This window comes from Muscardinus avellanarius, assembly GCF_963383645.1.
Source record: "Muscardinus avellanarius genome assembly, chromosome: 6".
Lineage (NCBI taxonomy): Eukaryota > Metazoa > Chordata > Mammalia > Rodentia > Gliridae > Muscardinus > Muscardinus avellanarius.
In genome coordinates, this window is record NC_137791.1 from 95,793,037 (window position 1) to 95,805,208 (window position 12,172).

The window sequence follows — 12,172 nt, forward strand, 5'->3', positions numbered from 1 at the left end:
ATCTAAACCTCATTAGCTCCCCAAGGCCCATCTCCAAATACTGTCCCAGTAAGGGATAGGGCCTCAACACACACATTGAGGGTGGGGGTGGGGAGGATAAAATTCAATCTATTGCAATGCATTATCTTATTTGAATCTCATGATAAACCCATGACAGGTTCTATTTTTTTTTTTTTTTTTTTTTTTTTTTTGCAGTACTGAGGATGGGACCCAGGGACATTCTACTTCTGAGTGACACCCCCAGCCCTATTTTTTTCTTCTTTATTTTAATTTAATTTAATTTAATTTAATTTTTAATTTTTTTTTTTTTTTTTTGGTGGTATTGGGGGTGGAACCCAGAGGCTTTCTACCTCCGGGCTATACTCCCAGACCGTTTTTATATTTTATTTGGAAACAGGGTCTCACTAAGTTACTGAAAGCCTCACTAAGTAGCTGAGGCTGGCTTTGAACCTGTTCAATCCTCCTGTCTCAGCCTCCCAAGCATGGAGATTACAAGCGTGCGCCACCACGCCTGGCTCTTTCTTCTTTATTTTTGAAACAAGTTCTCACTGAGTTGCAAAGGGCCTCACTAACTAGCTGATGCAATCTGCGAACCATGAGGCTCCTGTCTCAGCTTCCCAAATGCTGGGATTACAAGTGTGCGCCACTGAGGAGACAGAAAGGAAATAGGCAGATAGGGAAAAGGCCTTGGTAGAAAAAGTTAATTTCCTGAGTCTCCTGTGGGGCAACAAATAACTGAAATTCCAAAGGCTCAGAGATAAGAAGGATCAAAGCTTCACAACAAACCCAGGAGCCATCACCAAGCAAGTCTGACACTTCTGAAAGGAGATTCTTCAAAGGACTTGCAAATACTCTATGCAAATTCTGAGAGCTGCTTCCCAGAATTCCTGGGATTCCAAACTCACCACAACCCAAAAGAGGACATGCAAACGTCGGGCAAAGGCCCTAGCTGGCCACCAAATTGGGGTTTTTCCCTCTCGGGACCCCCTCCCCTTTTGCGTAGCTTTTCTCTCTCTCACAGGTCGCGTTAGCCTTGAGAGAAGGCAGAGTACAATTGAGGGCATGAGGCTCAGGCTACTCTTGGGTAGTGACCTGAAGGCCTCTGCTGGACATCAAGGCTGACCAGGGCCCCTAGGGGTGACCTGCACCTCTTTCCTGGCAGATCGTGTGGACTCTGGGAAAAAGTAGCTTGCAACTGATGGCACTTGGCTCAGGCAACACTCGGGTAGTGACCTAAAGGCAGCTACTGGACGCCAGAGACCCGACAGCCAGAGTGGTGTTCTGCCACTTTCCCTATTCCCTTCTGGCAGATCGCATGGACTCTGGAAGAAAGCAGCCTGCAACTGAAGGCAAATCGGCTTGGGCTACTCTCAAGTATTGTCCTGAAAGCAGCTGCTGGACCCCAGAGTTCCAGCCCCTTTGGGGTGTTCAGCCACCTTTCCCCATTACCTGCTGCTTCCAATAAACCTTTTACTCCCCTTCCTGAGGTCTGCGGGTGTCATTCTTTGCTCACCGTAGACAAGAACCCTGTAAGGAAATGCCGAGTTTCTTCTCAAGAAACTCCGTTTCATCTTTGATGAAATACCAGGTTTCTTCTCAGGAACCCCCTCCTTCATCTTGGGGGCTCAGAAGAAACCCCCGTTTCACCACCATGCCCGACTGACATAGGTTCTATTTTAAGATGAAGCAAAAGAAGCTTGGATAGGTGAATCTTCCTAAGGCTACTCAGCTAGGTAGCAATAGAACTTGGAGGGTTTCAAATGTAAGAATAATTGCCTTAAAAGCAATCAAAGACATGCTGCCTCCTGAGGCCGGTGAGGTGTGATCCAGTTAGTTTTTTTTTTTTTTTATTGGTGCAATGTATTCATACATCATATTGGTATAAAGAAAATACTTTTGTAGACATACATGCACACATCGCCCAGTTAGCCCCTACCCGATCCCCACTCTGTTCCCTCCCCATCCCTCCTTCCCATGCTTGGCTTAGTGGTTAACATCTAGTTTTATAACAATTTATCCAATATTAACAATGATAATCTCACAAAACAGTTTCATTTGTCTGATACCAAGCTTTTGATGACTTAAAGATAACAGTTCAATATTTCTTTTTGCTTTCTTTCTTACCAGAGAATATTTTTTTTCTTTTTTTTAAGTGAAACTATCATACATTTATTTATTTATTTTTCAGAAAAAAATCTATCCTGATATGGAATATGGACTCTAGATGCCCAAAACAATCTCAAAGAACAAAGCTAGAAGATGTATATTTTCTGATTTCAAACCATATAAAGCTACAATAATTGAAACAGTGTAGTACTGTTCTAAAGGCAGATATATAAACCATTGGAGTTAAATAAAAGCCTAGAGATAAATTCTTCCATATATTGTCAAGTTATTTTTGACAAGGTTTCCACAAACATTTGGTGGAGGAAATAATAATCTTTTAACTAAATATTGTTGAAAAATAATAATTACATAAAAAGAATAAAATTGGACCCTTACCTAACACATATACAAATATTAACTCAAAATAGATAAAAGACTTAAATATAAATCTTAAGACTATAAACTTTTAGAAGAAAATCTGGGTCATAAAACCTCACAACATTGAAATTGGCAGTGATTTCTTGGATATGATTTCAATGGCACAGGCAACAGAAGAGTATACAAACTCCCTAAAAAATAAAAAAATATTGTATATCCAAAGACAATGTAAAGAGAGTTAAAAGTTACTGATAGAATGGGATAAAATATTTCCAAATGCTATATCTGAAGGTATATTAATATTCCAACTAGAAATCCTAAAAATTAGCAACAATAAAAGCAAACAATACAATTTAGAGATAGGTAAAAGACTAACATAAATAATGAATCTCCACAGATAACCGATCTTAGTTGTCTGTTGGATGGAAAATCTTGTTTCTCTGGATCTGGTGTGTGTTACCTATTTCTTCTTTGTAGTTAATCTCTTTGAGTATTTTCTCTAGCGCTGGTTTTGAAGATATACATTCCTTCAGTTTCTGTTTGTCGTGGAAGCTTCTTATTTCTCCATCTAATTTGATAGAAAGTTTTGCTGGGTAGGAAATTTTTGGCTGGAAGTTGTTTTCTTTCAAAATTGGGAATATGTTACTCCAAGCCCTTCTGGTTCTCATGACTTGGTTTGGGAAGTCTGGAGTGATTCTAATTGGTTTGCCTCTGAATGTCACTTGGCCCTTTGTTTTTGTTGCCTTTAAGATTCTCTGCTTGGCTTCCACATTGGTCATTTTGACAATTATGTGGCATGGGGATCCTCTTCTCTGATCCTCTCTAACAGGAGTTCTTTAAGTTTCCTGGACCTGTGTATCGACCTCTTGCTCTACGTTTGGAAAATTTTCTGCTATTATTTCCTTGAAAAGATTGTTTATCCCTTTGGATTCACCTTCTTTTCTCTCCTCTATTCCAATTATTCTTAGGTTAGCTCTCTTAAAATGGGCCCATATTTCTTCAATGTCAGATTCCTGCTGTCGGATTTTTTTTCTAAATTAGAAACTATGCGTTCATTTTTTGAATGATCATCTTCTAGGAGTGAGATTCTATTCTCCATGTGGTCTAATCGGTTGTTTGTACTTTGAATTAAGGCCTTTACTTCATTAATTGCATCCTTTATCTCTCTTGGGCTCTCTCTGAATTCTTTTCGAAACACCTCTATTATTTCTACAGTTATTTTCCTGATTTGATCTTCTAAAAATCTCTGAATTTCTGTTTTATCGGGTTCTGATGTTGTGGGGTTGTGGGCATTCATTGCTCCATTGTTATTCCTCTTTCCCATAATTTCGGAAGTTTGTGCCTTCTCTGGGTTCTTCCCTGGGTCACTATGACTTCACTTAAGGTGCTGTGGATCTCGAGTCTATGGTATCTCAGTCACCACTACTCCTTTACTGGGTTGTATCGCAGAGTCTCAGACCCTGGGAGTCAATTGAGGCTGCTTTAGATCATGGGGGGTGCCAGGTTGGGCATTCTCCTATGGTGTAATATCTCTGCCACTGCCACTCCCCCCACTGGGTCAAGTCCCTGGGAGTACAGTACTGGGATTTCTCCTCTAGGGGCCCCAATTTGACTCACTGTTGAGTGCGCAGATGGAACTGTCGTGGACTCGGTGAATTCGCTGCTCTCCAGTTAGTTTTGAGCCATTCGGTCTAAAGGTGGATGTACAAGGGTGTAAGGAAGCCAGGCATGGTGGCACACACTTGTAATCTCAGCCTTGGGAAGGCTGAAACAGGAGGATCACAGTTCAAGGACAGCCTCAGCTACTTAGTGAGGCCCTTTGCAACTCAGTGAGACCCTGTTTCAAGATAAAGAATAAAAAATAGGGCTGGGGTGTAGCTCAGAGGTAGAACGCCTCTGGGTTTTATCCCCAGTACTGCCAAAAAAAAAAAAAAAAAAGTGTTTGAGGGAGGCAGGAGTGTGAAGGGGAACTCCAATGGAGAGTATAGACAGTGCCCTCAGCAGGGTGCACCAGGGCTTCTGAACATGGAGGAAAAAGACTGAAAAGTGAGGTTCATTCCCCCAGGAAGAAATTGGGGAAAGGAGTATGAGAGGAGGAAACTGGACCTTAAAAGTGTTGGGGTGGAGTATGGAACTATGATGTCAACTACCAGAGGGAAATGTTTGACTCATCTTCCCTCACCCTTTTGGCCTTGTTCCCAGGTCCCACGCCCTTTTTCTGGCACTGACATGTTTTTCAGAAGAGGAAAAAGAAGAGCCAAAAAAAAAAAAAAAAAAAAAAGCATCCCCCCTACACCCAAGCCATGCGTGGGATTTACAAAGATCTCTCTGTTGAATAGATCGTAGAGCAAGAACATTTCTCCCACATAGAAGCAGTGTGAAGATAAGGGTGAGGTTCTCACAGTCATCTTTCAAAGCCTAGTTAACTCGCAAGGTTCTGGAAACACCACCAGTAAGGATATATCACAATTCAGATAACATTTGTGGCCGTTCCTTTGCCTCCTGTGAAACGGGGACTGCGGAAGGTGCTGGAGATTTAAAGAGAGGTGGCACCAGCCAGTCCCTATCCTGGCGGCTGTTTCTACAGCAAGGTGAATGCTCAGCCACAGCGCAAGGGTGGCCGTGGGCCGAGCTGGGAACAGGCCGGCCTTCCTGCCTCTTGCTTCCTTTCCTATCCTCCTCTTTGCAGGCACTCCTCTGGCTGAGTGCAGCCATTGGTTCCTGCCAAGAAGGAAGTTCAGGAGCTTGGTCTGTGCAGTGTGTTGGAGTTGAAGTCCTGAGCCAGACCACGCAATAGTCCTGTGGCCATGAGCTAGTCATATGGCATCTATGTAACTGGGAAATTAATTGCGCCCTCCTGTTTACATTACAGGGCTAGTGGGAGAATAATAAACATGTATGTGCTTCATAAACAGCAAAACACGATGTGATGCCAAGAAATCGTGGTGATTCTCGATGAACTGGATGGGGTACTTATTTATTTATTTATTTTTAAATTTTTTTGTGTGTGGTACTGGAAATTAAACCCAGGGGCACTCTAGCACTGAACTACAATCCCAGTCCCTTTTTGTATTTTATTTTCATTATTATTATTTTTTTTTGTGTGTGTGGTCCTGGAGATGGAACCCAGGGGAATGCTGCCTCTGAGCTGCACCCCAGCCCTATATTTTATTCTTTATTTATTTATATTTTATTTTATTTTATTTTATTTTTGTGGGTATGGGGATGGAACCCAGGGGCATTTGACTTCCAAGCTACACCCCCTGCCCTATTTTTTTATTCTTTATTTTGAAACAGGGTCTCACTAACTTGCAGATGGCCTTACTAAGTAGCTGAGGCTGGCCGTGAACCGCCATCCTCCCGTCTCAGCCTCCCAAATGCTGGGATTACAAGCGTGAATCACCATGCCTGGCTCTATTCTTTACTTTTGAAACAGGGGGGATTACAAGCGTGAGCCACCATGCCTGGCTCTATTCTTTAATTTTGAAACAGGGTCTCACTGAGTTGCAGAGGGACCAAGTAGTTGAGGCTGTTCGTGAACCGTGATTCTCCTCTCTCAGCCTCCCAAGCGTGTGCCACGGCGCCTGGCTTGTATTTTTAAATTTTGAGAGAGAGTCTCACCAAGTTGTCCCAGCTGGCCTCAAACTTGTGATCCTCCTGGAAAGTAGCTGGGATCAGAGGCTTATTCTACCATATCTGGCTTTCACACACACACATGTATACACACTCACACAGAGCCTGTCACATAATTGGAGCTCAGTAAATACTTATTGAGTGAATAAAACCTCCAGGGTGGTATACAACATGTCTGACATCTCTACTATGTTTTCTCTTCATCTTTTCTTGGTTATTTTCATTTTCTCCAACCATCTACAACAGGAGGTCATGTGGCGTTTCTCATTGTCCTCGCTGACTTCCTTTGCACTTTTTCTACTTGGACAGCAATCCACGTAAAATGAACTTTGAGGATGTAAACACTGTGTGTGGATCACAGTCTGACAAGTTAGAGATACTGTGGGGAACTGCATGTCCCACTGGACACTCTGATCTCGGTTCCTGGAGTATATCCTCCCGCTACTGTAGACCACAGTGTGCAGGACTCTCTCCTCCGGAGCCCTCTCCAGCCCCAGTACTGTTTATTTTTCAAGCAGGATCTTAACTATGAAACCAAATACCAATGTGACCTTTAGAACTTTACTAGACAGATAAGTAGAATTTATTAAGCCAACTGTCCATTCGTCTTTCCTTTCTTCCTTCCTCCCTCACCTTCCTTTCTTTCTTTCTTTCTTTTTTTTTGGGGGGGGGTAGATACTGGGGATAGAACCCATGGATGGACCTTCTACCTCTGAGCTACATTCCCAGCCTTATTTTTTTTTAAATTTGAAACAGGGTCTCCCTAAGTTGCTAACAGCTAAATTGCTGAGGCTGGCTTTGAACCTGCAATCCTACTGCCTCAGTCTCCCAAGCCCTAGGATTGCAAGCATGAGCCACCATGCTGGGCCTTTCCATTTCTTTTTGCGTGTAAGTTCCTGGTAAGAAGGAAAAGGTGATTCTGTAAGATTTAAACAGAGGAAAATAGGTTGTATTTGGCGGAGGAGTCAGGGCAGGAAACTGCATCTTCTAATCTGAAAGGAGAATTGATCAGCATGACAGGTGAGTATTTTTGTAAGAAAAAGAAAAGACCAGCACCACTGGCCTCAAAAATTGGGTATATTTAAGGGACCAAAAAGGCACAGGATGTTTGAACTGGGAGATGTTTTGGAAAATCCTGTAGTATAATGGATAAGAATGTTTTCAGCGTGTCTTGTTGGTTTCAAGCTGGGAAAGTACAGAGTCTGGTTCTCATCCTAGACTGACAAAAATCGAGATTAGATTATTAGATAAACTGGCAACCACCGGCCATCCTACATTCTCCATCCCAACCCTGGCTTTTGTTTTCGGTTATCTGTTTGGGTTGGACACTCGGAGCTCGGTGGGCTCTCGGAGTCGGGGTCACAGGCTCCAGGCTTCTCGGACGCCGCCGTCCCCGCCGGCGACCCGGAGCTGCGGGCGGGGCCGCGCCGGCGGGAGCGCGCGCCGCCGCGCCGTGGGTGGGAGCCGGGGACGGCCCGGGAGCGCGCCCGCCCGCTCGCGCACGCGCCCGGCAGCCCGCGCGCCCGCTCCCGCGCACTCCCGGGAAGTCTCGCGATGCCGTAGCCGGCTGCTCCCGCTGCGGGTGGCTCGGGCTGTTGCTGTGGTTGCCTGAGTTGCTGCTGCGGCGGCGGCGGTGCTGCAGGAGGTGTCGGCCCCGGGGCGGATGTTGACATCGTGTGGTTGTTGTTGCCGAGGGTAATGGCGGCGGCGGCGGCGGCGGGCCGGACCCCCTGTCCTCTGTAGCCCGAGCCGAGGCAGCCAGGAGCGGACTCCGCGGCCTCTGAGCCCGCGGCGCGATCCCCGAGCCTCGGCCGCCCGACCCCCGCCAGCCCCGGCGCCGACCCCCGGGCAGGGCTCGGAGGCGCAGGATGGCGGATTTCGACGAGATCTACGAGGAGGAGGAGGACGAGGAGCGCGCCCTGGAGGAGCAGCTGCTCAAGTACTCGCCGGACCCGGTGGTGGTCCGCGGCTCGGGGCACGTCACCGTGTAAGGCGGAGGAGGGCGAGGGCCGGGCGGGGGCTGGGCCGCGCCTGGGACCCCCGCCCCGGCGCGTCTGGTGGCGGGGCCCAGGGCCAGGGCAGGCCACCAGGAAGTGAGAACTTGCGCTGTTTTCATTTGTTGAGGTCTCGGGGGAAGGGGCGGGCATGCCCTGCCTCCCCCTCCCCCAGGCAGCAGGCCCCGTGGGCCCGGGCGGGGGGCCGGATCCCGAGACGGAAGGTTTTCCTTTAGGGTCTGCCTCTCGGGCCGTCCCTTCAGCTCGTGGTGCAAGTATACTTCTTTATGAGCCGCTGCCCCTGGTTTCATCGTTCGCTGTGCCTTTGAGCCTAGTGACATATGGCTCAGATCTGGGCCCTGTAAGACCCCAGTGACAATAGGTAATAAGGTTCACTGCCCGGTGTGTGTATATTGCACACAGACTCACGGGTCTTCCCAGTTTCTCAGTAGAGTTAATGTTTGTGGAATTAATGCGGGTTCCTGTAATTGTGTGTGATAAAAGTACATAGAGGAACATAAATCCAAACTATGCAGAAAGACGTGTTTTTATAACGATTTTTTTTTTTTAAAGTTACTGTCTGCTCAGGTTACTGAGGGTTCTCTGTAATATTAAGTCTTTCCTTGGAGCATGAAGTCTCTGTTGGCTTCTTCCTTTGATAAGGGTTCCTGTAAGTCTTACTAGCAGCATCAAAAGTCTAATATTATTCAAAACACAAGGAATGAAAACTTTCTAAAAGATCACGACTAATAAAGGAATGTGAAGACTTGAATCAGATCCTGAGCTGTCCGGAAGCAGGAAGTTTTGTAATGTTTTCTCCGAGAAGTCCAGAGTTTTGTACAGCTTCAAGTACTGATACTCGTTTCCATTTTAGGTCTCTTGCATACCTTTGTATTTTACTTTTTCATTAATATAAAGGAGTCGGCAAAGCGGAGCACAGTGTTGAACACCTGTAATCCCTGTACATGGAAGGCAGAGACAGGAAGATCACAGGTTGGAGGTCAGCCTCAGCAACCTATTAAGACTCTGTTTCAAATAATAAGGGCTGGGGGTGTAGCTGGGAGGTAGAATGCCCCTTGGTTCAATCTCCAGTACCAAAAATAAGTAAATAGATGAGCAAGTCTGAGAATGTCTGGTATAGTTTTCATTATATTTTGGTATAGGGTGCGTGGGATGTGTTGTGAATAACTTAGTAAAACAGTAAGACTACTTATACGGGATTGTCAGCAGGATCCTTCTATTTCCCAATACATGCTGTGACCAGCCATATTGTTGTTTGGGTATGCTTATGCAATGCTTTGATTTTTTTTTTTTTTTTTTTTTTAGCACCTGTTAGTTTAAGGTGAGGTGACTTAGCAGGGTAAAAACACTATATAAACACTACCATAGCACCCTGACAAAATAATGAAATTTATCAGCACAATAACAGTTACTGTTTTAGACTGTCATCACCAGCTCAATTACAAAATATAACCAAATATCATAGATATTACATTTTATTTATTTATTTATTTATTTATTTATTTATTTTGCGGTATTGGGGATTGAGCCCAGAGGCATTCTACCTCTGAGCTACACCTCCAGCCCTATTTTTTATTCTTTATTTTGAAACAGGGTCTTGTTAAGGTGCAGAAGACCTCACTAACTAGCTGAGGCTGACCTGTGATCCTCCTGTCTCAGCCTCCCAAGTACTGGGATTATAAGGGTGTGCCACCATGCCCAGCTTAAATAATATATTTTTAAAATGTAATAATATGTGCCACCATGCTCAGCTTAGATATTATTACATTTTAAATATATATTTAATTTTTAGTTTGACTCCTAGAACTTTTTTTTTTTTTTTTTTTTTTTTTTTTGCCTTGTCTTAAACCTAAGGAGTAAGTGGATGCTTAAAAAGGGGGTTTTCAAACTTTTTTTATTTTCCCATGGTACTGGGGGATTGAGCCCAGGGGCATTCTACCTCCAAGCTACACTTCCAGCCCGATTTTAATTTAATTTTTATTTTTGAAACAGGGCTCACTAGGTTGATGAGAGTCTTACTACTTACTTAGGGTGTCCTTCAACCTTCAATCCTCCTGTCTTAAGTCTCCCAAGTACTCGATTGTAGGGATGCACCTACTTCTTTCAAACTGTGTGTGTGTGTGTGTGTGTGTATGTGTGTGTGTGTGTGTGTGTAATCTAGGGGCTTTCTACCTCTGAGCTATACTCCCTACCCTATTTTATTTTTTATTTGGAAAGTCTGCAGGGTCTTGCTAAGTTGCTGAGGCTGTCTTCCAACCTTTGATCCTCCTGTCTCAACCTCCCAAGTACTGGCATTATAGGCATGCACCACTACGCCTAGCTACCTTCCAAATTTTGTTACATGTTTGTCCTTTCTCCTACCTTTCTGTGATGTCAAGTTTTTATTTAAAAAAGTTCAGAGCCGGGTGTGGTGGCGCATGTTTGTAATCCCAGCATTCAGGAGGCTGAGACAGGAGTATTGTGGCTTGCAAACATCATCAGCGATTTAGTGAGGCCCTTTGCAACTCAGATCCTGTTTCAAAATAAAGAATAAAAATAAGGCTGGGGGTGTATCTTCGAAGTAGAATGCCCCTGGGTTCCATCCCCAGTACCACAAAAATAAATAAATTAATAAATAAATTAATTTAAAAAGTTCAACTAAACCTGGGGATGTAGCTCAGTGATAGAGCTCTTGCCTAGCATGGGCGAGGCCCTAGAATGGATCCCAAGCACTGCAAAAATTAAAAAGGTGTAAATACTGTAATAATGCTTCCTCTATGTAAGAAGAAAAGCTAAGCACTTTGTTAGATTAATGGGAAATATAATAGGGAGAGTTCTTAGAACCAAATAGGTGTTCAGTAGATTTGGTTGTAGTTGGCTACTTACAGAGGATGGATAATATTATGTTTGGTTTTATTATTATTATTTTTTTGTCTTTATAGTATTAGAGAGTGAACTTACTGGTGTTCTATGTTTGACATATACCCCTGGCCCTATTTTATTTTCTATTTTGAAACAAAGTCTCACCAAGTTGCTGAAGGTCTTGCTAAATTGCTGAAGCTGGCCCGCAATCTGCAATCCTCTCCTGTCTCAGTCTCCCAAGTAGTGGATTGTAGGTGTGGGCCACCATGCCCAGTTGAATTATTAGTGATTTTCAGTTTTATTGCTTATTAGAGTCACATGGGGAGCTTTAAAAAATATACTCCTTCCTTTGTACCTCCCCAGGCCAATTGCAGGCCAGATTATTTGAGCCAGTATCCTATGCATGAGTAGTTCAGGGAAAAGAAGTTCCACAGGAGATTTTTAATGTATATCCAGGACTGAAAACCATTATTCCAGGCTATAGCGAGAGACTGTTTACCACCTGTAAAAATTTATCTCTCTACTTTGTGAGTTAATATTTTTGTGATCTTCATAGGTTGTTTCTCTCTTCTCGTAGTTCCTTGGTTCTAAGCTCTATCAATCCTACCTATACTTCTTTGGTAAATTATCTATATTTTTTCAGTTCACATGGGGAAAGATATTCCCTATCTTTTAAGACTAAGGACTAAATGAGATAATACATGCAAAGAATTAATTACAGTGTGTGTAATACTATGCTCGATAAATACTAAGCTTTATTATCCTCAAATATAGTTTTCCATTCTGAGAAACATAGGCAAAAATATAGTATTAAGACATTAAACCTGCTATTTTCAAACCTCAGAGTGTTCACTCTTGCCTAATATTTTCATTGCTAAACAACCTGTATGACCTTAAATTACTGTGTGAAGTATTTCAATGAGAATAGAATCTTTTTGCACTAAAAACTTAAGCCTGTTTTGTGGTGTGTAGTAACAGTAATATAAAACTTTTTAACGTGATTCTGCCAGGCCAAATCTCAGGCATCTTAGATTGGGTAACACAGTTAGCACCTGTAAATATTTTTTAAATTGGTGCTTATGTGTACTGTACTGTTGAGCATGTTTAATTTTTCTTGCATTTTAATGTAAATAGGAAGAACAATTAAAATAGCTATAAACTATAGGCTTACCCCCTCCTTTCTCTATGTCCTCCTTTAA

At 43.4% G+C, this 12,172-nt stretch overlaps 1 protein-coding gene across 1 annotated transcript in view; it reads left to right on the forward strand.

Moving 5' to 3' along the window:
- Nucleotides 1–7,971: 7,971 nt before the first annotated feature.
- The window catches only part of CHIC2 (cysteine rich hydrophobic domain 2), a gene marked incomplete at its 3' end in the record, with an annotated part of 46,030 nt that continues 41,829 nt past the window's right edge, over nucleotides 7,972–12,172 (forward strand). Inside the window, exon 1 of the mRNA XM_080697507.1 lies at nucleotides 7,972–8,104. Within this exon, the coding sequence (XP_080553633.1) occupies nucleotides 7,986–8,104 (119 nt within the window). The 5' untranslated portion in view covers nucleotides 7,972–7,985. The remainder of the gene's footprint in view (nucleotides 8,105–12,172) is intronic.